Source organism: Maniola hyperantus, chromosome 19, assembly GCF_902806685.2.
Source record: "Maniola hyperantus chromosome 19, iAphHyp1.2, whole genome shotgun sequence".
Classification (NCBI taxonomy): Eukaryota; Metazoa; Arthropoda; class Insecta; order Lepidoptera; family Nymphalidae; genus Maniola; species Maniola hyperantus.
Window position 1 is genome coordinate 2,393,187 of NC_048554.1, and position 23,626 is coordinate 2,416,812.

The 23,626-nt window shown below is 36.7% G+C and overlaps 3 protein-coding genes across 8 annotated transcripts in view; 1 reads left to right on the forward strand and 2 right to left on the reverse strand.

The window, feature by feature from the left end:
• Positions 1-9,634: 9,634 nt before the first annotated feature.
• Positions 9,635-23,626, reverse strand: part of LOC117991244 (H/ACA ribonucleoprotein complex non-core subunit NAF1) — a 135,840-nt gene continuing 121,848 nt past the window's right edge. Inside the window, exon 6 of one of the 2 annotated variants that reach the window (XR_011237853.1) lies at positions 9,635-10,142. The gene's annotated coding sequence lies outside the window, so the exon portion shown is untranslated. Of the gene's footprint in view, positions 10,143-14,766; positions 21,792-23,626 lie in introns of those variants that run through there. The other variant, XR_011237852.1, reaches the window with a different exon arrangement.
• Positions 11,773-14,788, forward strand: Mcm10 (minichromosome maintenance 10 homolog). Its single transcript, XM_069504896.1, has one exon. It carries the CDS (start codon positions 11,918-11,920, stop codon positions 14,087-14,089), a length of 2,172 nt encoding a protein of 723 aa, XP_069360997.1. The 5' UTR covers positions 11,773-11,917; the 3' UTR covers positions 14,090-14,788.
• bur (GMP synthase burgundy) overlaps positions 14,767-23,626 on the reverse strand; it is a 33,086-nt gene continuing 24,226 nt past the window's right edge. For all 5 annotated transcript variants that reach the window (XM_034978784.2, XM_034978785.2, XM_069504902.1 and 2 more), the window contains exon 16: positions 14,767-23,339. In XM_034978784.2, coding sequence (XP_034834675.1) covers positions 23,238-23,339 — 102 coding nt within the window. In that variant the 3' untranslated portion in view covers positions 14,767-23,237. The remainder of the gene's footprint in view (positions 23,340-23,626) is intronic.

The window sequence follows — 23,626 nt, forward strand, 5'->3', positions numbered from 1 at the left end:
AGCAATACAATCTATTGAATATTCAAACAGATACAAGAAAAGATCATTGTGTATGGTTGAGCTAACTGTTCTAGCAGAGTAGATATCGTGCTATCTAATTAGCAATACAACGGCCGTACGCGCCGGGCCTCCGCTTCAGTGGTTTTGATGCAACTTTTCCATTGCATACGCAGATTATTGCTATCACATGTTTTATAAACGATTGCAGAGGAATTTGGCATACTTACCTTTGAAACTTAATTAGCATAAGTATTAAGAACAAGACATGTCGTTCGACAAAAAGTCGCACAGAGCACTGGCACTGCGTGTCTTTTTTTTTAGGCCAGAATTGTATTGATGTCAAGTTTCCCATCCATAATTAAATTAAATGATAGATTGACGCACCGTTAAATTTAACAGTTCGAAAAGTTATGCTAAAAAATGAGGCTTTAAAATTTTATCTCTATTTTATAATCCGCCGATAAGCTCAACTTACCTATACTTAGTTAGTTATGAAAATTGTAGTCTGTAGGTATTAGGCTAGGTAACTTATCGACATTAGATTATAGCTGTCAAACTTTGTAGTAAACGTTGCCTTTGCAAAACTGCGACATGCGGAGCACATAGTTTTCATTCCTGTATGTTTTAGTTTTAATGTTAGTAAGTACATGAATAAATAATTTTAAACAAACTTACCTAGACCTACGATCTACGAACAATCTTTCAAGCGAATCGCTAGAGCTGGACACAAGCGGCACAAAATGTTCTGTGGCGGTGACGCCTCTTGGCTACAGATCTAAGTTGATGTCTATCAGTTGAGACAACCTAAAAATAAGGTCTGAAGACGACGACGATCTTGCACTATTATCGTGCCTGTCGTTTAGAGAAAAAGGGGAATGTCAAAAAAAACTTACCCAAAGTTCCCAGGATAGCAAATAGCATTCTGTCGACAAACATGCTGCGCACTTTTCCCGCTAAAATGCCGCCCGCCATTGAAGATCACTTCTGAACAACAGGGTGAAGAACACCTTCCGCTGTCAGAGCACTCTGTCAAGGACCTGGACTCGTTCTCAAACCATCTCTCATCCCTCGGGATAGAGTAGCGCCATTCAGGGCTTGGGAATCGGTAGTTGTATCCAGTGTCCCATTGCATCGGCATCTCAGGACATCTCTCTACGTAGGCTCCAGCTAATTGCTCCATGTATTGCTTGTATAGACGCTTCTGCCTTTGGCTTTGGGATACGTGGAGGCGTAAGACGTTTAAGAAACACATTTTTACTCGAAGTCTTTACGCAATTCGAAATATTTCGCTTATTTTACCGGTTTTGCGGTTTTTTTGTGTTTTACGGATGTTTTCTTCTATGATTAAGGGGAGGTTGGCAGTCAGCTACATATACTTTCTTCTATTCTTCTATTCGTGTTTATTTATCGTGAAATAAAACAGTTGGGTGACATTCGTGATTCGCGTCCACACGATGTTTCGATTATTTTATCAAAGCTTGCTATTTGAATGATTTCGCAATTAATATTCAGAAAATTAGATACTATTACGGTATATTCGTCTGCGCTAGATTAAGCATACTTACAGAGCTAAGTTCGCGTCACATAAATTTTAAGTGAAATTAGTATTATAAATCATCTTCACTCAGCGTTGTTGCGTCGTTAGTGAGGAATTTTGCGTCGCATTTTCTGAAATTCTTTATCAGACGATTTCCCGATTTTAAATTTTAATGTTCTTGTGAAAATTCAAAGTTTCCATTAGCTTAACTTTCGTTATAAAAGTTAATAATGAAAATATATAGTGTTAAAACTTTATTTATGCAGAAAGATTATTTACTTGTTTACATTATATAGCGGTCAGTTATAAGAGAGGCGATTTAAAGTTGCGCGGTTCGCGTCTTAGGAGGCACTGCGCCGGCGCAGCGAGTAAAGTCAACAACCATTGCTTTTACGATAAATTAACTCCCATTTCGCCGAGAAGTGAAAAAAAAAACGGAACTGCATTATACGGAGAAAATATTATAGCATAACTGAGACAAAATTGGCGTCAAAAGCGTATCTAACGATGTTTTAAACTGTGATTGTATGATAGTTATACTTATTTTAATGCCTCTGTTATCTACGTTACTACGTAGGACTACTCATAGCTAAGTATTTTGTACAATTTTAGTACCTATACTTAAAAGTCTTTAACTGTTCTAATTGTTAATCTAATTCTACTAAATGTACGAACCTACCAAAGTTACCTAGGTACCTAATGTTCATGTCTACCTATGCCTATAATAATAGGTAGGTAATTATTACCTTAGTATATTTTATAGTATACCTACCTATGCTTAGAGTTGCTGATGACTTCTTCCGCATGGTTTTAGGTTTTTAAAAATTTCTAGTTTCTTTTTTTTTTTAAGTTTTAGGTTTCCGGGATAAAAAGTAGCCCCTAACATGTAAAAAATTGAGATACCTATAGTACCTACCTATACTTAGTACGCGACAGGTCGAGATGACAATGATCGGAGACCTCATACTCCAATTGTCGTCTGCACACACAGCACACATACGTCAATCATCCCCGCTATCCCGTACCGGATAAGCAGTTTAGCACGGGGGCTGTGCGGGTGTGCAGGGCGTTCCCATCCTGATTGCCACCTCGACCTGTCTCGTAAGTCGTTCTACATAAATAAATATTCATAATTGTGTGTGGATGTGTGTGTCGTGGATTTAGGTTTTTAAAAATCGGGATAAAAAGTAGCATATGTCCTTCCCCGGGATGCAAGCTATATCTGTACCAAATTTCGTCAAAATCAGTTGAACGGATGGGTCGTGAAAGGCTAGCAGACAGATAGACACACTTTCACATTTATAATATTAGTATGGAAGAATATCACTCCCGCTAGTTTAATCGCTAAAATAAAGAGAAATAGGTAGGTAAGATCGTTTGTAATATATATTTCAAATCTATCACTATAACTTAACATAAATTATCTCACTGTACCTAATATACACTAAATTATTAGCTGTGATATTATTGTAAATCAATATCCCCAAGGACCATGTCCACATCTTGCCATGGAGGGTTCAACGCAAGGATATTCTGTCCACTCGGCATTAGGCTTGAAGTGAAGACCCGGTGGGCATGTGTGCCTGTACGGTGTGTAAACCTGAAACGATGTAATTAAGAATAGAATAGAATAGAATAGAATAGAATAGAATAGAATAGAATAGAATAGAATAGAATAGAATAGAATAGAATAGAATAGAATAGAATAGAATAGAATAGAATAGAATAGAATAGAATAGAATAGAATAGAATAGAATAGAATAGAATAGAATAGAATAGAATAGAATAGAATAGAATAGAATAGAATGGAATGGAATGGAATGGAATGGAATGGAATGGAATGGAATGGAATAGAATAGAATGGAATGGAATGGAATGGAATGGAATGGAATGGAATGGAATGGAATGGAATGGAATGGAATGGAATGGAATGGAATGGAATGGAATGGAATGGAAGGGAATGGAATGGAATGGAATGGAATGGAATGGAATGGAATGGAATGGAATGGAATGGAATGGAATGGAATGGAATGGAATGGAATGGAATGGAATGGAATGGAATGGAATGGAATGGAATGGAATGGAATGGAATGGAATGGAATGGAATGGAATGGAATGGAATGGAATGGAATGGAATGGAATGGAATGGAATGGAATGGAATGGAATGGAATGGAATGGAATGGAATGGAATGGAATGGAATGGAATGGAATGGAATGGAATGGAATGGAATGGAATGGAATGGAATGGAATGGAATGGAATGGAATGGAATGGAATGGAATGGAATGGAATGGAATGGAATGGAATGGAATGGAATGGAATGGAATGGAATAGAATAGAATAGAATAGAATAGAATAGAATAGAATAGAATAGAATAGAATAGAATAGAATAGAATAGAATAGAATAGAATAGAATAGAATAGAATAGAATAGAATAGAATAGAATAGAATAGAATAGAATAGAATAGAATAGAATAGAATAGAATAGAATAGAATAGAATAGAATAGAATAGAATAAAATAGAATAGAATAGAATAGAATAGAATAGAATAGAATAGAATAGAATAGAATAGAATAGAATAGAATAGAATAGAATAGAATAGAATAGAATAGAATAGAATAGAATAGAATAGAATAGAATAGAATAGAATAGAATAGAATAGAATAGAATAGAATAGAATAGAATAGAATAGAATAGAATAGAATAGAATAGAATAGAATAGAATAGAATAGAATAGAATAGAATAGAATAGAATAGAATAGAATAGAATAGAATAGAATAGAATAGTATAGTATAGTATAGAATAGAATAGAATAGAATAGAATAGAATAGAATAGAATAGAATAGAATAGAATAGAATAGAATAGAATAGAATAGAATAGAATAGAATAGAATAGAATAGAATAGAATAGAATAGAATAGAGTAGAGTAGAGTAGAGTAGAGTAGAGTAGAGTAGAGTAGAGTAGAGTAGAGTAGAGTAGAGTAGAGTAGAGTAGAGTAGAGTAGAGTAGAGTAGAGTAGAGTAGAGTAGAGTAGAGTAGAGTAGAGTAGAGTAGAGTAGAGTAGAGTAGAGTAGAGTAGAGTAGAGTAGAGTAGAGTAGAGTAGAGTAGAGTAGAGTAGAGTAGAGTAGAGTAGAGTAGAGTAGAGTAGAGTAGAGTAGAGTAGAGTAGAGTAGAGTAGAGTAGAGTAGAGTAGAGTAGAGTAGAGTAGAGTAGAGTAGAGTAGAGTAGAGTAGAGTAGAGTAGAGTAGAGTAGGGTAGAGTAGAGTAGAGTAGAGTAGAGTAGAATAGAATAGAATAGAATAGAACAGAATAGAATAGAATAGAATATGTTTTATTCATGTAAACTTTTTAAAAGTGCTTATGAATAGTCAGGTAGTTTTAATTTACCACTGGTACCATATTATTGAGTACTGGCTTATGCTCGCGACCTCGCTCGCGTGGACTACACAAATTTCAAACCCCTATTCCTGCCCTTTAGGGGTTGAATTTTCAAAAATCCTTTCTTAGCGGATGCCTACGTCATAATAGCTATCTGCGTGCCAAATTTCAGCCCGATCCGTCCAGTAGTTTGAGCTGTGCGTTGATAGATCAGTCAGTCAGTCAGTCACCTTTTCCTTTTATATATTTATAGATATCGGCACGTATGAAGAGGAGGAAGAAGGATGACCGATATAAATTATTATTAACCCTTAGCCGACATCAGAATGCAGTAATTCAACAGGAATGTTCTTTACAATTACTTCTCAATTACAATGATCGTAACTCTCACGTATCGCACATGGAAAACCATTAACGTAACACAACCAGCCTCCACAAGAACATAATGAATCTTTGTACGTACCTCGCACATAATGTATGAGTCACATGATCCGGGATAGCTGAAGAAGCCCTGCCTCCTCGGGCAGCTATAGTCATGCATTACATTGGGAAGGGCCGGACGCGCTGTGGTACGGAAGGAGTTTAAGATCAAAATAGGACGGACTGTGCTGGTTTCTTCCACTTGCTTGCCTGGTGTTTTTCCCACTGTGAATAAAATATACCCACATAAGTAAATTTTATTTGTCCCGGCTGTGCTCACGTGTTTAGTCGACCCTAGCCCGACTAGTTTCGAACCCATCCGGAGTCCTTTTTCAAGGGAGTCAGTTCGCGCACGCGCCGCGGTGTGACTTATGTAAATTTTAACAAAATCCATTTAAGTAGGTATACAAGGAAAAGCGCTGCCCGCCCTAACATTGTTAAACATGCAGTATCGCGACTGTCTTCAAGAAATTTTGGCTTCGTGCTTCTCAAATATATTTAGTAGAAGAGAAGACCTCGCGCTTTACAAAAACGAAGAGTATGTGGAATAGGTATAGGTACTTACTTTTACATTTCACCACTGAAGGATCGTCGCAAACATGGTCGTGCTGTTTCGCGTTAGGATTAAATTGGAGACCGTCAGGGCATATGTAGGTAAGCGGTATATAATCCTGAAAAAAGTGACAGTTTTTATTGATATGATATAAGATTCGATTTTTTTTAAAAATTGGTAGGGAACTCTTGGATTTTCCAGGATAAAAAGTAGCCTATATCCGTCTCCAGAAAGCAAGCAATAAATTAATCATGTGGAGAAAAAGTAGCCTATATACCTACGAGTAGATATGGCCTTCCCCGATATGCAGGCTCTATCTATGTACCTTTCTCAAAATTAGTTAAACGGATGGGCCGTGAAAAGCTAGCAGACAGACAGACAGAGACAGACAAACTTTCGTATTTATAATTTTAGTATAAATTATTGCACTATTAATCAGAATTTTTTCACAAAAGAACTTTTAAGGTAGGTATCAATGTCAATGAAAATTTACCTCGCATGCAATATACACATCACATGAGTCAGGATATCGGAAGAAGCCGTTTCGCTGCGGGCAGATATAGCCACGTAGGAAATTCTCAAACCGCTTAACAGTCCCGTCTGCACTCGGTGAAGTAACGGCAGTAGTTGATACAGGAGTAGAAGTTGGTACAAGAGTAGAAGTTGGCACAGGAGTAGGAGTAATTGATACAGGAGCAGAAGTTGATACAGGGGCAGTGATAGTTGATGCATCAGTAGTGGTTGTTGATGCAGCAGTAGTTACCGTTGTGTTTGGGGAATAAAAGACAAAAATCGGTCGTGGCGTAGTAGTAGATGATGCATCAGTAGTTGAAGTTATTGCAGCAATAGTTGAAGTTGTGTTTGAGAGATATAAGACCAAGATCGGTCTCTGCGTAGTAGTAGTTGGTGCAGGAGTAGAAGTAGATGTCTCTGTGCGTGGGGAATATAAGACCAAGATCGGTCGCGGCTTGTCTTTGTCTACTTTAGGCTCAGTTGGTGCAGTATTATTTATTGTTGATGCAGGATTACTAGGAGATGATGCATTATTAGGAGTAGGTGGCGTGTTTTCTTTGGACGTTGGTGCAATAGTAGGACTCTGGATTAGGTACAGCCGAGGTCGTTGGGTGCCATCTTTTTCTTCTAGCGGTACTTCGAGCTTTACTGTACCAATACCATTTCCCTTAGATGCAGGTGGCGTATTTCCAGTATCCGCTGTATTAGATTTTTGCGGACTAGTATCCTCAGTTTTTGAACTGTCATTGGCTTCTGAATTTTCTATGGGTATGCCGTTTATTGCAACCACTACGAACAGAAAAATAACCAACGTGAAAAAAAAATACAATATAAACGGCCTCAGTACCTACATAACTCATTACAAATATTTTAGACAGTTGTTTAAAACTTTAATAGCTCAAAAACGGTGGATACCCTATTCATTGCTGAGGGTCGTCCTCTTTCCATTATTCATATAATGGTAGGAATGAACACTTCCTGAATCTAAATAACTTAGACCGGCAGTAACCCTGCAGCATCAAGATTGAGGAGTTGGATCCAGAAATTTTTATGGGACCTCCACTGAAACATCTTCTGTTGATTAAAAAAAATATTTGCAAATCGGTCCAGAAATCTCAAAAAAATCGGTGTACCTACATACATTAAAAAAAAACGGGCTGAATTGATAACCACCTCCTTTTTGGAAGTCGGTTAAAAAAGTAACGTATTTTCACGGACTCGAAGTCGAGTTTTCAAATAAATCGCTCCCAAAAGTTCCATAATTTTGCATATATAGACCGTAAAAAAAATTAACTTACCCAATATGAGTGGTATAATCAGTATTAATATATTTTTGTCTAACATGACTGTAATTTTGCTTCACTACACTGGCGCACAATTTAAAAATACCTGTGCTAAAACACAACGGTTATCCGTCGTATTTTTTTTAAACTAACAAGTTATATTAATTAACATTATTATTTATAAATGTGTCATTTAGTGCACTAATTGCACAATTTTGCACTTAGTGACTAATTAATGATATAATTAATATTTAAGTAAATTGACAAAATAATAAACCTAGTCAACTGGACCGTATTATGCATAACGTTAAAGCAAAAATCGAGAAAACTCGTTCTTAAAGAAAGACCAATTTTGTTATTTTTATCTAATATTTCTATACTAATACTAAAAATTTGAAACTCTGTGTTTCTGTTACCTTTTGACGGCTCATCCGATTAACCAATTCTAATGAAATTTGGTTAGAGTAGACTTACATCTCGGAAAAGGTCTATGCTAGCTACTTCTTATGTATATTAAGCTTGTTTAAATTATTTGGTCTCTTCAAACGTACTGTTATAAATTTATAATTAATAACTATTTAAGTAATCTGTAAAACAAAATTGTAATCCTATTTGGCCTTATTTTCAGTCTGTTATTATGTAAAATTATATTGTACTAGATTATGCTCGCGACTTCGTCCGCGTGGACTACACAAATTTCAAACCCCTATTTCACCCCCTTAGGGGTTGAATTTTCAAAAATCCTTTCTTAGCGGATGCCTACGTCATAATAGCTATCTGCATGCCAAATTTCAGCCCGATCCGTCCAGTGGTTTGAGCTGTGCGTTGATAGATCAGTCAGTCAGTCAGTCAGTCACCTTTTCCTTTTATATATTTAGATGTATCGCTGTTGATTGCAAATAAACGAATAAAAAAAAAAAAAAATGTACGTACTGGAAAAAACCTAGTTTTAAAAACTTAAATCCACGCGGACGAAGTCCCGGGCATTAGTTTTAGAGCAAAATAATAAAAACTTGTGCGACACCGAGGAACAAGCGAATCTGTACCTAGTTCGTCTTACTAATGCACGATTTCACGAACATCCCCCAAACAATCACATAGTTAGATGACCGCTAAGCTAAAAGGTCCCCTAAATCAACCCACAACTAAAATTTGTTTTCACGAGCGCAACAGGCCTCTTACTATGGGACTCATTCGTATGAGCTCACATGAGCTGCCCATTCGCTAAGATGCCTTTCATCGCGTTCGTTTGTTCGGTAATGAGTTTCGTTGCAAGAATTCATAACATTTTGGTTTTTACTAAAGTAAAAAAAATTGCATTTGCTTTGGCATGACGCAATCCAAGCTAAAATATTTCGAATGCTTGAGGTTTTACTAATCGTTATTATCAATGTTTAATATGTAGGTACCTACTTAATGGATACATATTATTTAGGAGTTATAAAGATGTAGCGAAATCTGTGAGTGAAATATCGATTACTAGTTGATGCCTGCGACTTCGTCCACGAGGATTTACATTTTTCAAAATCCTGCGGGAACTCTTTGATTTTCCGGGATAATAAGTAGCCTATGTATTAATCCAGGGTATAATCTATCTCCATTCCAAATTTCATCCAAATCCGTTCAGCCGTTTTTGCGTGATTGAGTAACAAACATCCAAACATTCACATTTATATTATTTTTTTATATTTATATTTATAATATTACTAGCTGATCCCCGCGGCTTCGCCCGCGTAGATTTAGGTTTTTAAAGATCCCGTATAGCCTATGTCACTCAGGAATAATGTAGCTTTCTACTGGTGAAAGAATTTTTAAAATCGGTTCAGTAGTTCTAAAGATTACCCCCTACAAACAAACTTAACGACATTACCTCTTTATATAATACAACGGGCCGTGCAGCAGAAATCGTAATATTTTAATTTCGCCATAACTTCAAAACCAAACGTCCAATTTTAATCATTCAAAGACCAAATATTATCTCCATAAACTGTTCTTAGTGATGAAATCATTTATTTTGATAAGGATTAATAGCATGAGTAAAATAAACGCGTTTAAATGTAGTCCAAAAAAAATTCAAGATTTTTAAATAAAAAAATGGTTGCTGTGCCTCACTCGACATAGATGGGTATAGTGTGTCGCGGACTTTTTTGTAGATATTTATAAGATCTACAATTAATTAGAACATTTTATGGTTCTATCTTTTATAGTTTAGGCAGCGTACGCAAAATAAGTAACTTTTCTGGTTGATTTTTTACACCTTGTGTCCGAAAAACCCAAATATCTTACGGAACCCTATTTTTTTCCAAAATAAAATATAGCCTATGTTACTCGTGGATAATGTAGCTTTCGAATGGTGAAAGAATTTTTAAAATCGGTCCAGTAGTTTTTGAGCCTATTCAGTACAAACAAACAAACAAACAAACAAACAAACAAACAAACAAACAAAGTTTTCCTCTTTATAATATTAGTGTAGATTAGTGTAGATGACCCGCCCCGGCTTCGCTCGGGTGGAATTTTCGAACCGCGTCATTTACGGGAGCCGCGCGGGTACCTTACTCATAGATCTAAACTCCCCTCCCGCACGCGCACCCCCGCCTTGGTGACGCCCACTTCGCAACGGGCCGTGCAGCAGAAATCGTAATATTTTAATTTCGCCATAACTTCAAAACCAAACGTCCAATTTTAATCATTCAAAGACCAAATATTATCTCCATAAACTGTTCTTAGTGATGAAATCATTTATTTTGATAAGGATTAATAGCATGAGTAAAATAAACGCGTTTAAATGTAGTCCAAAAAAAATTCAAGATTTTTAAATAAAAAAATGGTTGCTGTGCCTCACTCGACATAGATGGGTATAGTGTGTCGCGGACTTTTTTGAAGATATTTATAAGATCTACAATTAATTAGAACATTTTATGGTTCTATCTTTTATAGTTTAGGCAGCGTACGCAAAATAAGTAACTTTTCTGGTTGATTTTTTACACCTTGTGTCCGAAAAACCCAAATATCTTACGGAACCCTATTTTTTTCCAAAATAAAATATAGCCTATGTTACTCGTGGATAATGTAGCTTTCGAATGGTGAAAGAATTTTTAAAATCGGTCCAGTAGTTTTTGAGCCTATTCAGTACAACCAAACAAACAAACAAACAAACAAACAAACAAACAAACAAACAAAGTTTTCCTCTTTATAATATTAGTGTAGATTAGGATTAGGATTAGTATTAGGAATTAGGATTATACCGGACTAACGACTAATTAGTTACAATCTAGCTGTAAATTGTACCTAAGAAAAAACAAAAATTGCGACGAATTGAGAATCTCCTCCTTTTTTTAATTCGGTTAAAATTATCATCCAACAAGAGCAAAGCTTCTTTTCTTATGCAAATCCCGCTCATTCATGGAATAAGGGCAACAGTAAGTACGCGCTGCCCAGCCAATTGACTGATGACACGCGTTTCATTAGGTCACAAGTTAGGTCAACTATTCCAAAAACTTTACTATGAAAAAGATCCGCAGAGTCAGCATAAATAGGTCCTACAAAATTATTCTAATCATGTAGGTACGTTCTACAAACATTATAATACAAGCGTATCGATTGAGTACCTACCTATCTTTTTCTTTTTTTATAGTGCATTTATGACATTTTATTATTTATTATTATCTAGATTGTAATATGCCATTTTTTGTACAATCATTTTATTATTGTATTTATCCTATATGTTATTGGTCTGTGATTGTATTGTTCTATGCCGATCTGACTTTCGTAAGCGCTTGTAATGAGTCTAAATCGAAATAAACAAATACAAATATTAAGAGTACATTAGATACAAGGTATAAAAAATGATTTACTATAATCGTCCTTTGACATGAGACCATTCATGAGACACAAAAAGTTAAAATGGTGCCAGCAAACTTCCAGCAATGTTTGACACGTTTTTAATGTTACCCGTAACCACTGTAGTCTATTTTTAATATTTACCTATCTGTAACCAAACAATTTAGGTTGTCTGTGGCTGGTTGACAAGCTGACAAGTGACAATGACAGTGGGCAGTGGCAGCTATCAGCATATTTTGTTTTTCGGCTTTCGCGCCAGTTTCGCAGTTTGCTGTTTGCTTCACAGGTTTGCTTTGCCTCGAATTTTGTGTTCATGAAGTGATTATGTTGTGAACTTCTTTTCTTTGTTTTGTGTATTAAAAGCACATTTCTAAGATATGCACCAAAATGGAAGAAATAGATGAACTCGATCAGTTAGACGAACTGCTACGCGCTGACATTATAGAAGAAAGTAATCCTACAGAAAATGGAACAAGCTTACGTGAGGTAGATATTTTTGAAACAGATGAAACTTGTGAGGAAACCTCAGAGGATCAGAACGTGCCAACCACGTCTGCTATCCACACGTCAGATGTCCACACGTCGACTGCCCATACGTCGGTTGTCCACACTGGAGATACGGACTCCTCGGATGATGAAGAAAAGAGGAACTTCACTGAACGTAAGTACAACGACTACGGTACTCAGATCAAGAAAGCTTTAGACAATCAAGAGAACGAACAGTTAGACAGAAGAATCGAGTTCGAAAGTAGACTACGACAAACAAATATTGACGCTAAAGTCGCGAAAAAGGCTGCGTTTTCAAAAAAACCTATTATAACATCAGATCAAAGTAATAAAAGTACTTTTTGTGTCCCCGAATCAAAAACAACGGGCCCTTCCGATGTTTACACCGATCCCATTTTTGGAATAAGAATTACAAAACCGTTGATTTCTAGTAGTGCACTGTTAGATCGAATGCAAGGACGAGAGGCGGTCAGTATGCTTAGAATAAAAAGGTATGTGGAGAACGAAGACTTATCCAAAGACTGGGTAATAGCTGGAGTAATAGTGAGAAAGAGTGATGCTAAAAAATCACAAAAAGGCAGTAATTTTGTCATATGGACCTTAAGTGATCTAAAAGATGATTTAAAAACAGTTTCAATGTTCTTGTTCCGTAAAGCTTATAATGAATTGTGGAAAACACCAGAAGGCACAGTCGTAGCTGTTCTGAATCCTAACGTCCTTGATAGATCTCAGAATTCTGCAGATCAGGCTTGTTTGAGCGTGGAAAATTCTGACAGAGTAATGGTCCTAGGTCAATCAAAAGACTTAGGTATATGCCGAAGCAAAAAGAAAAATGGTGAACCGTGCACTGCTTTTGTAAACTTAACTCAGTGTGAACACTGTATTTATCATGTGAAACAAGAGTACCAGAAGTACTCGCGAAGACAAGAACTTCAATCCGCAACTATGGGCAAAGGCATTGTTAACTTGCAGAACAAAGTTTTTGGGAAAAGTACCTTCATATACGGGGGTAAGTCCTATGCAGCATTACCTAAAGCAGACCATAAAAAAGCAAAAGATAGAGACCAAAATAGGTTAATGTCTCTCAGTGACTATTATAAATCCGAAGGTGACAGCTTGATGTCCAATAGAGCACCACATGGTACTGGTCCAATGACAGGAAATAATGGAATATTGCATAGCCCAACTGCACAAAGGCTCACAGATATACAAAGACTTAGTAGTCTGACAAATGGTAATAGAAATAGCAATCTCTCCCCAAGCCAAAGCTTAGCAGAAAAAGTATCAAATTCACCAACTCTTGGTAAAGGGTTTGGTTTAAAAGGACAAGGTTACATAGATCTCAATATGTCCTACAGTCAAAAAAATGCAGAGAAAGCCAAACTCAATGCAATTAGGCTTATCCAACAAAAGGGAGGAATTGAAAAATACAATCCTAACAACATCAAAGGAACTGAGACTGGAAAGAAACGCGCTTTGGATAAGTTGAATAATTCAGGAAGTGATGAAAATGATAGTAAAAGAGCAAAGGTAAATGAAGACGAAGGTAAAAAACTCAGGCCTATAATGTCAGAGAGATTCAAAAAGATTTTAGAAGCCACATCGGCTCACGTGAATTTAATAAAAGAACATGAGGACGATGAGCAGGAGAAATACTTCAATAAACTAGAGAAAAAGGAGGCAATGGAAGAAAAAATGTTGAACACATTCAAACTTCCATGTAAAGCTGTAAGATGTGTGAAATGCAAATATACAGCTTTCTCTGCTGCACAGATTTGTAAAGATGAAAGACATCCACTCAAAGTTTTGGATAGTTTCAAAAGGTTTTTCAAATGTGCAGATTGTAACAACAGGACTGTCTCATTGGAAATACTACCATTAAGATCATGCAGCAATTGTAAAGGATCTAGATGGGAAAAAGCACCCATGCTTCGGGAAAAGAAAGTCACATCGCTATCTGCTGGTTTATCTATTAGAGGGGAGGAGGAGACATTTATAGGAGGGCAGGTCACTGCAGGGAAGAACATAGATTTGTTAGTTCCAGACAGCTAAAAGTACTGGTTCTCTACCAATAAAATATTATATTATGACTAATAATTATTATTTTAAATGTTTAAATTGATTGCTTATCTACTGATAACTGATGTGCCAACATCTAAAAAGAAGTTTTAGAGAATGACTGAAGTAAATTAGCTTAGCTATTTTAACATAAATTAAATTATTTATTAGAATTCGGATTGCATAAATTAATCTACATGTTTTACTTTCAATTGAATTTTTTAATACTTTAAGTGCATGTTGTAATAAGTCTATAGTAACTCATGTTGTGTAATACTAAATGATTTTATAAATTAATTCTAGCCCCATAAACACAAGAAATCACGTCATTGTATTACCACAGTCAAAGACCCTATTAGTACGTACTACGTAATAATTCTATGTTTGTGACAACTTATTAACTTACTAACTAGCTGATACCCGCGACTTCGTCCGCGTGGATTCAGGTTTTTTTAAATCCCATGGTATAAAAAGTAGCCTAAGTCACTCTCCGTCCTCTCAACTATCACTGCCAAAAATCAAGTCGATTTGTTGCTTAGTAAAGAGTGTGAAAGGACAAACAAACACACTTTCGCAATTATAATATTAAGTATAGATTGACAATTGATTGTAATAATTATTATTGACATTAAAAAGAATTAGGTTAAGGTTTTGAAATAAAATACAAGATAAAAATAAAGCATAATATATAATTTTATTATGAAACTTCCAGTCAATAACACTGAACCTTTCCATAAAACACAATGTCTCTGATTTTCATAAAATATTGATTACAAGACTATAATTCCATTGACACCATCAAAAGCTCAGTAACGATACAAGAACAACGTGTGTGTATGAAATTATAATCTTTTAATTCCCAGGGCCACGACTACGATCCGCCGAAAGAAGTTAGTATAGCGCTCTCTGTTACGTAATCCCATACATATCGAGCCTGTTATGGAAGAACATCGTAACCGACAATAATGAAATTTTACAGGAGAGGTTTTTTTTTTTATTACTTTTTATGTATTACTTATAATATGTCCCTGATTTTTGTATATATTGCGGTGTACGTAATTCTCTGCTTGTAATTAATCGAATTATTACAAAAAGAGTTAAAAGTTAAGAGTTATGAGCATTTTTGTCGCTTACGATAAAATAACAGTTCATAATATCTATATATTTTTCAAAAATCGTTACTTACGCTATTATTTTTCTATACTACTTAGGCTATTTAAGAGAAAAACTGTAGCATTTGGCAAAGTTTTCTCTACTATAAGTCCTCTCTCTACTCATAATAAAACGAAAACACACACATAAATCTATTTTTATTCTTTATAAACAATTTTAATTAACTTTCATACTCGATCATTCGTCATTGCTTTCCTCCGGTAGTACGTCTTTGGTATTGCCACCATACGGTAAGATAAGATATTCCTGTGTATCCAATCCAATCCATCAGCCTGTTTGCGTCCACTGATGGACAAAGGCCGCCTTTCCAAGAGCGCGCCACCAAACATTCCTGTGATATTGTGCAGGAATTATACCTTTGTCACACATTTTTTTCAAATCCATATACCTACCTAGGTCTGACAATTCGTATTTTTGCTGAATATGCTGCCATAAGTAACTGAAGGCGCTGTCGACTTTGCCATGATCTTATTAAAAAGCTCTGATTCACACATTGTATTTCAGTAAGAGTATAAAATCCATAATTAAGGACAATTTTTTTAGGTGAACGCTGAAGCATTGGAAGCAAACTGATCTTAGCTTGATTGGATATTTTAAATGCGAAAGTGTGTTTGTTTGTTAATTGGCTGGTTTTTCGTTTAATTACGCCGCAATGAAACAACAGATCAACGTGATTTTTTGCATGGATATAGGTAGTTAAAGATCTGGAGAGTGACAAGGTAGGGTTTCAGAAAATCAAAGAATTCCCACGGCATTTTTAAAAATCTATACTCACGCGGACGGCTTTCTAATTAAACATACTTACATAAATCTTCAAACATGGGTAACACTTCCTGACACCATTTATAAATTAGCATGACCTTGACGATCTCTTTAAATCAAAAATATTAGTTTCACTTAATACTTGCAACTGCACTGAGGGACTTGCAGAACTCAGTGCCCAAGATCCCTATTTTAGGAATGCTGTCAGACATGATGATCCCAAAATATAACTTCCAGAGGTCCTATCGTGTGGAAATCCCAGATAGAGAGGAATGTATAAGCATCAAAATCACTTGGTCATCGGGCAGTCCGATGGCTCAAAGTCAGGTAAGGACTTAGGCTATGGAATTTATGGAGAAAAGCCCAGGGTCAAACTGTATCGTAACCTGGATGCTTACGCATCCATTTTCCAAGCGAAGGTATACGCTATAATAATTGTATAACCCATACTGCAAAACAGCAACGTCAATAAAACGATATATACATTCGGACAGCCAGGCAGCTCTACCAGCTCTGTCTTCTGAGGTTGTTAACTCAAGGCTGGTTGAAAACTGCAGAGACACATTATACACCCTGGCCCAATACAACAGGTTGGTCCTACGCTGGGTACCAGGGCATGCTGGAATAGTTGGCAACGAAAATGCAGACATTCTGGCTAAATCAGGCACAAAGAACGACAGATTGGCCCCGAGCCTGTCTGCGATATTCGTAAGAGCCTAGTTCAGCTTACCCTTCTAACCTACTGCTGTTATGATACACTTAACCTGCAACGTTAAGCTCCAGGGCTCGGACATCTGCAGACTGTGCCACGAGTCTGTACTCTATTGCACATAGTCCGCTACTGCCCTGCTCTAATGCATAAACGTAGCATTCGCCTAGGGAAACCTGAGGATGCTACTTCAATTCCAGTCAAAAAAGTGCTGCTGTATCTGGCGGCCACAGGATTTGACAAGGAAATGTAAGTAGAGACGAACACAATGGATCGGAGACGGTCAAAGTGATACAGGGTATTCAAGAACCTGCCCCAAAACCCAACCCAAAGTATTAGTAGAACAAGAATAAGATACCTACTCATGGTTCCACATTTCAAACAATCACGGTACTTTTTAATTTATAAATAATAGAATATCCACACACTGTCGATTTATCATCACAATATCGAAGTCAAATTCAAACTTGAACAGTACGGCGCACGTTTTGTTGTTACACAAAAACAGTTCTAATTTTATTATTTTAATTTTCTTTTCATAAATAATTAGTGTTTTTAATATTCTTTAAATATTATTAATTTAATTTAAATGCTAATTACCTCAATATTACTTCATTTAAATAAATAGAAATCATTTAGAATTTGTATAAACAATATACAAATAATATTATCACAAAACACAAGCAGATTTTGGGTACAATTCAAAACTATAATATTTTATCGTAAGCGACAAACGTTACTTACGATAAGTCAGATACGATAAATGTTTCGTTTCAAATTTGTAAAAGTTTTACTTTTGTCGTTTACGATATAATTGATTTTCAGTTGTAATTTTGCCATTTATGCAAATACCAGCCTAAAAGTCTCTGCATTAGGGTTTAAATTATTTTACCTACACGTTACGTTCAAAAAACGAAATACGTGTAATCTGTCGGTTACGATGTTCTTCCATAACAGGCTCGATATTATGATAGAAACAAAAATGTCAGTGGGCGTTAACCATTTTGATTCACGCCATGTTTTCACAAACATTCGAAAATATTAAAAAAAAAATATTCGAAATTCAATTGGAAAACAGTTTCGTTTGTGATTGGTTGGTGTCTCACAATGGTGAGCGTCCACTGAGATTTTTGTCTCTGTCATTTGTATGGGATTACGTAACAGAATGCGCTAACTTATTTCTGCGGATGGACTCTGGACTATGGAGAGTATAAGCGATTCGACAAGCGTCGCGCAGCGGAAATAAGTGTCACTGTTATTGCCGTGATTCGTGGCTTGTTTCATAGAAACTATATAGCAAGCACCCAGAGCGCACGGCGCTGTAAAGACGATGTAAGGCGCACAGCTGGCCCATGTATTTTGTTACATATCCATTTTACCTTCACAGCATCCCGGCCGCGCGCCTCGGGCGCTTGCTATATCTAATCTCAAGTTTTCATACATTTATTACTTATCGCTTACACATACTACAGTCGCCCGCGCCAATCAACGCATTTTTCATTACAGAAAACGCATAACGTCATTTGTCATCTCATCCACCCCCCTATGTGTTCACATTGTGGTTCGCTGAATTTATGGTACGTCCGTAGCTGTCCGTAGGCTTACCGCCGTAGTTTAACAGCTACATTGTGGCAATCGCAGTCACCTGTGATTGGTTCAAACCATAGAGCAGAAACAAAGAGGAGATGTTGTATTAAGATTTCCCTATGAAATATCGAGTGACATTTTGCGGGGTGAGGGGTTGTGGAACGCCGCCCACTTCTCAATTTTCCATCTGCGGGTTAGTAGCAAAACTACTCGCTTAGCGACCTAACATCGATATATTGATGTCACTACATAGTTCAGCTATCTCACACTAGATGTCAATAAGTGTAGAAATTACGTATAAAATTACTTACAAATGAAATGTGATACCATTCATAGCATCAGAACGTCTGTCTGAATAACTTTGACACGATAAAACACAACACTTCATCCTTTTGTTCTTAAAAACGCGAAAACACACCGATAATACGAGTCTCAATATATGTGAACCTAACGAACGCAGACAGCATACTAAGGCCCCGCCCACAGTGATGACGTCAGGACCTAGTTGAAAATCACAGTGCACAGTTGCTTAGGCCAACTCCTCTTCGTTTCTGCTCTGTGGTTCAAACTATCTCACTATTAGCTAAATTGCACAGCTGTATAACACACATTCTGCCCCAATCTCAACAATAGCGATTGTAGCAATAATAATATGATAATCACAATTTTCGTGATAAGAGGGCACGCTTTTTGCTATTGACGTCAACCGCATTTCTGAAGGTGAGATCTATAGAGCACACTCTGACTTTGCTTAGACTTAAGACACTGTTAAAACGATACAGCTATTATAAATCTCTCAGATAAATCTGTCTCGTTTTAACTCGATCTTAAGTCTGAGCAAAGTCAAAGTGCGCTCTATAGATCTCAGCCTAAGACGCGGTCGACAAGTGCTTCTTTCGAATTTTCAGTAATGAATGACATCTGTGAGTGCTTACGGCGCGAGTGACGTATGCGTTGCGGCTGCGTTAATCTGCAATCGCCATTATGACACCAGTCGTGGCCCAGGGTTTATACATAGAGGTGCGGTATACACGGCTTTAATAATTTACACAGCCTTTTATATACTTTATTTATTTACTACATGTTACAAAAACAGATCAGTGTAGCTAATTATAATCGTGACACCAATATTTCATTTACCTCGGTGTCTGTATTACCAATTTATTTACAAAAGTCCTCTTTTAGTGGCAGTGGTCCAAAAAAACATGGTGTTCACAATAATTATTATAAAGTAGATAAAAATCCATTGAAAAAAAAAATGCCTCCGCCTTCTTAATTTTAATAAAAGCTTATGTTATATTCTACAAGCCAAATAGAAAGAAAATTCAATCACATTTTTTCGTCAAATACACAGTGTAGGTAGGTATTGCTAACACAATGTGCAGAACATGGTCAAAATTTAAAACGATTCAACTGTAAAGAATACGATGGGTATGGCATAGAATTGTATAAGAGTCCTGAAGATAATAACAAATCACAGAGGAAACGATCTCATCCGTCTGTTTTCATTCAATCCAATAGGGACTTGAACTGTAGTAATAAAATTACGTGATTTTTGGTATAGCGGTAGTTTATGGGGCTAGAATTCATTATTAAGAGAATAATTTTAAAAAATCATCATTTTTATTCATTTTCAAAATAGTTAATTATTAACGTCACGCTATACAGAAAGCGATTAATGACGTCACATGGCGTAACCGGCAAAAAAAATATTTTTCCGCAGAAATTACTCAAAAAGTTGAAAAAAAATGTGACGTTCATGTTAAAAATAAATTTAAAAAACATGATTTTTTTTAAACGTTCTCTTTAATAATGAACTCTAGCCCCGCTTTCCAAAACATCACTTTATTTTACTAGGTACCACAGTCCAAGACACTATTTATTGATGATAAACGGCCGAAATTAATAATCAATCTATCCTTAGTTTGTCCATAAGTTACTAAATGTCGACAGATTACATAGTATTAGATAAAGCTAGCTAGTTTTATTGCAGTATTTTCAAAATAAAAGATTACTTATATACAACTATATGATGCTCGCGACTTCGTTCGCGTGGATTTAGGTTTTTTAAAAAATGCCGTGGGAACTCTGATTTTCCAGAATAAAAATTAGTCCTTCTCCGGGATGCAAGCTGTACCAAATTTCGTCAAAATCAGTTGAATGGATGGGCTGTGAAAAGCTAGCAGACAGACAGACACACGTACTTTCGCATTTATAATATTAGTATGGATTGATTACAATTTACAAGATGATTCCTGCATCTTTTGAAAAGCCGTGTAGACTATGATTACAAAATAGTGTGGTACTATTTGAGTAGATGTGTTTTAATCAAGTCCTAATCCACACACCTCACTACAAAATTTCATCAAAATCTGTTTAAGAGCTAGCGCGCACCACCGTAAATTTCCGTACGTTTTTTTCCGCAAAATCTGTGAACTATAGAACTTTATAGAAGTGCGCGCACTGCGGAATTATTTCCGCACCAGATTTTGATGGATTAAGATTCAAATTTGCGGATTTTAAAACGCACCACAGCTCACCGCACCGCGGTGCGCGCTAGCTCTAATACATGTGCCGTAAAAAGGTGACAGACAAACACACTTTCGCACATTTAAAATATTAGTATGGATTGATTTCGACCGTAACAACTAAAATTGACTCAAGTCCAAAAATATTTATTTTGTGATTGGCATCTCCCTGGATGGCGTGGATGATGCAAGGCTCTGTGCTTTTCGTCAAAGTTAGACCAGAGGTTAAGGCGTGAAAATTTACCACACAGACAGAAGGATAGACACTTTCGCATCTACAATAATAGATAGATTAAAGTTAGATAGATCTACAGTGCGACAAGGCTCTTTTGGCGCGTGGCGAAAATCGGAACTAACGTTGCCATCAAGTGTCCCTTTTGTTCTTGTTTGAATAGTCTAAGCCTTTGTTCTCCAACAGCGCCCCCCTGCCAATGTCATTCAAGTGCCAAAAGAGCCTTGTCACACTGTATAATAATTTCTATGATTTTACCTGTCAATAATAAATATACAACATTTAAGCACTAAACATACAGAAGCCGAGGCGGAGGCAGACTGGGATTTTTTGTATAACGCGTGCTAATAAAGAATTTAAAACGAAAATGGTGGTATTATTAATTCCCTCTCAGTCCCACACTATACCTCTATATAATGCGAGTGAGACGGCATGATTATCGCAGCTCAGTTTCTTTATCAGCACGCATGTTAGTTAGAATTTGTAACACAGAACCTAGTGGCAGGATACCGGCCCAGACAATGCCCGCTGCCATTTCACTCTGGCCTTCTTTTGTTTCGTCCTTCAATATAATTGTTTAAGGCCCAAGACACGGTCTGCCCGCGAAATTCAAATTTAATTTGGTTTTCCGCAATTTGTAAACTTATGGCATTCAAATTGAGCCCCTAGCAGTATCATCTTCACAGGTTTATATAAAAATCTTTACTTGAAAGTGTCCAGTTTAAGAAATTAGTCAAAATAATGAGTTTGAGGTGAGCTACTCACAAATTAGTCATTATTTTGATTAATTTCAACTGGACACTTTCAAGTAAAGATTTTTATATAAACCTGTGAAGATGATATTGCTAGGGGCGAAATTTGAATGCCACATAAGTCTAGTTTGTCGCATTAATTTACAAATTGTGAAAAACCAAATTAAATTTGAATTTCGCGGGCAGACCCGTGTCTTGGGCCTTAAGTCTGATGTTTGACTGGCTACGTCCATAATGCAATAATCATACATTCAGGCAGTCGCGATTTACCTACAATTTCCGATGTAATTGACAGTCGGATTCGACTACTACTCGGCTTGATGTAATTTTAGGACACAGAAGGAGTCAGATTAGGATCTCCCAAAGTTGATTACCCTACTGTATGATTGTTATTCTGTGCTACGTTTATACAGGGTGGTCTTCAATAAAGCACGAATAGGCCATAAATTATCAAAAAAATAAATGGATTTTTTTATCGATGTCGAAGGGACTTATGGGGCCATTTTTCCGTCGCGCGTTTAATGTAAAAGCCTAAAATTTGTTTGTGACCATGAATGAATAGTAAAGGTAGATTGAGCGCTCCTAATACTTAACTAAAGCAAATACCTATTTATTGCTATCCCACTTCGACTAACAAATCATAGATCGCTCACTCTCGCTCGGTAATAGGAATAGGTATATAAGTATGTAGGGATAGGTATATAGTAATAGGGATAAGTAGCAATTAGGCACCTTTAACTTTTCGGAGTTATGTGCGTTTTAAGCATTTAAATATCACTTGCTTTAACGGTGAAGGAAATATCGTAATGAAATCTGCGTGCCTGAGAGTTCTTCATAATGTTCTCAAAGGTGTCTGAAATTTACCAAATCAGAAATGGACCAGCGTGGACTATGGCCAAAATCCTTCTCATTCTGAGAGGAGACATTCTTCTCATGCTTAGTATGCGGCGATGAGTTGATCAGGATGATGATGTTGAGGTATTAGGAGTGATATATCCATAGGTAAGTCTGCACTTGGAGAGTGTGGTGGACTATGGTCTAAACCACTCTCATTCTGAGAGACCTGTGCACAGGAGTGGGCTGGGACTATGGTTTCCCTTGTCAATCTGAGGAGATCCGTTCTCGGTAGTGGGCCGGCGATGGGTTGATCAGGATCAGTGGCGTGCAGCTCATAGAAGCATAAACGCATTGCTTACCCTCATTGTGAGAAATCAATGCTTATTTTTCATTATAACCTGCCGTAAAATAAGTTCATACCTAAATGCATACCTTGTCTTGAACTCCTGTGCACGCCACTGATCAGGATGATGGTACTAGGAGGTATGAGGTATTAGGAGTGCTCTTATCGGTGTGACCACTGCCTGGCACGCGTTCAGTACAAAAGATAGAAAAGCGCGGATCATTCCCACTCGGTGGTGGCGGGCGGCTTGGGCGTGAGGTCGTACAGCACGCGCGACACGCCCGGCACCGACAGCAGCTCCTTGCGCATGCGGTCCACCACCTGCCAACAATACAACACTCAATGGCACCGATTCTAAGCACAACCTAATTTTAGAGTATTCGCACCCTCTTCCTACTATTGTAATATGAAAAGGACAGAAGCAGTTTGACATTTCTAAATTTAATTTTTAGATGGTAAAACCCGTGATTTTAGCGCACAGTCGCGAACCTACTGTTTAAAATTGTATTGTGCACTAAAATTTAGAGTCTTTAAATGTGAAAGTCATGTTCCGTTCCTTTTTTAGCATTAGTAAAAAGAAAAGGATGCAGATACTCTAAATTTAGTTA

Coding starts and splice junctions, on each gene's coding strand:
- Mcm10 (XM_069504896.1), top strand. CDS start 11,918: ATGGAAGAAATAGATGAACTCGATCAGTTAGACGAACTGCTACGCGCT.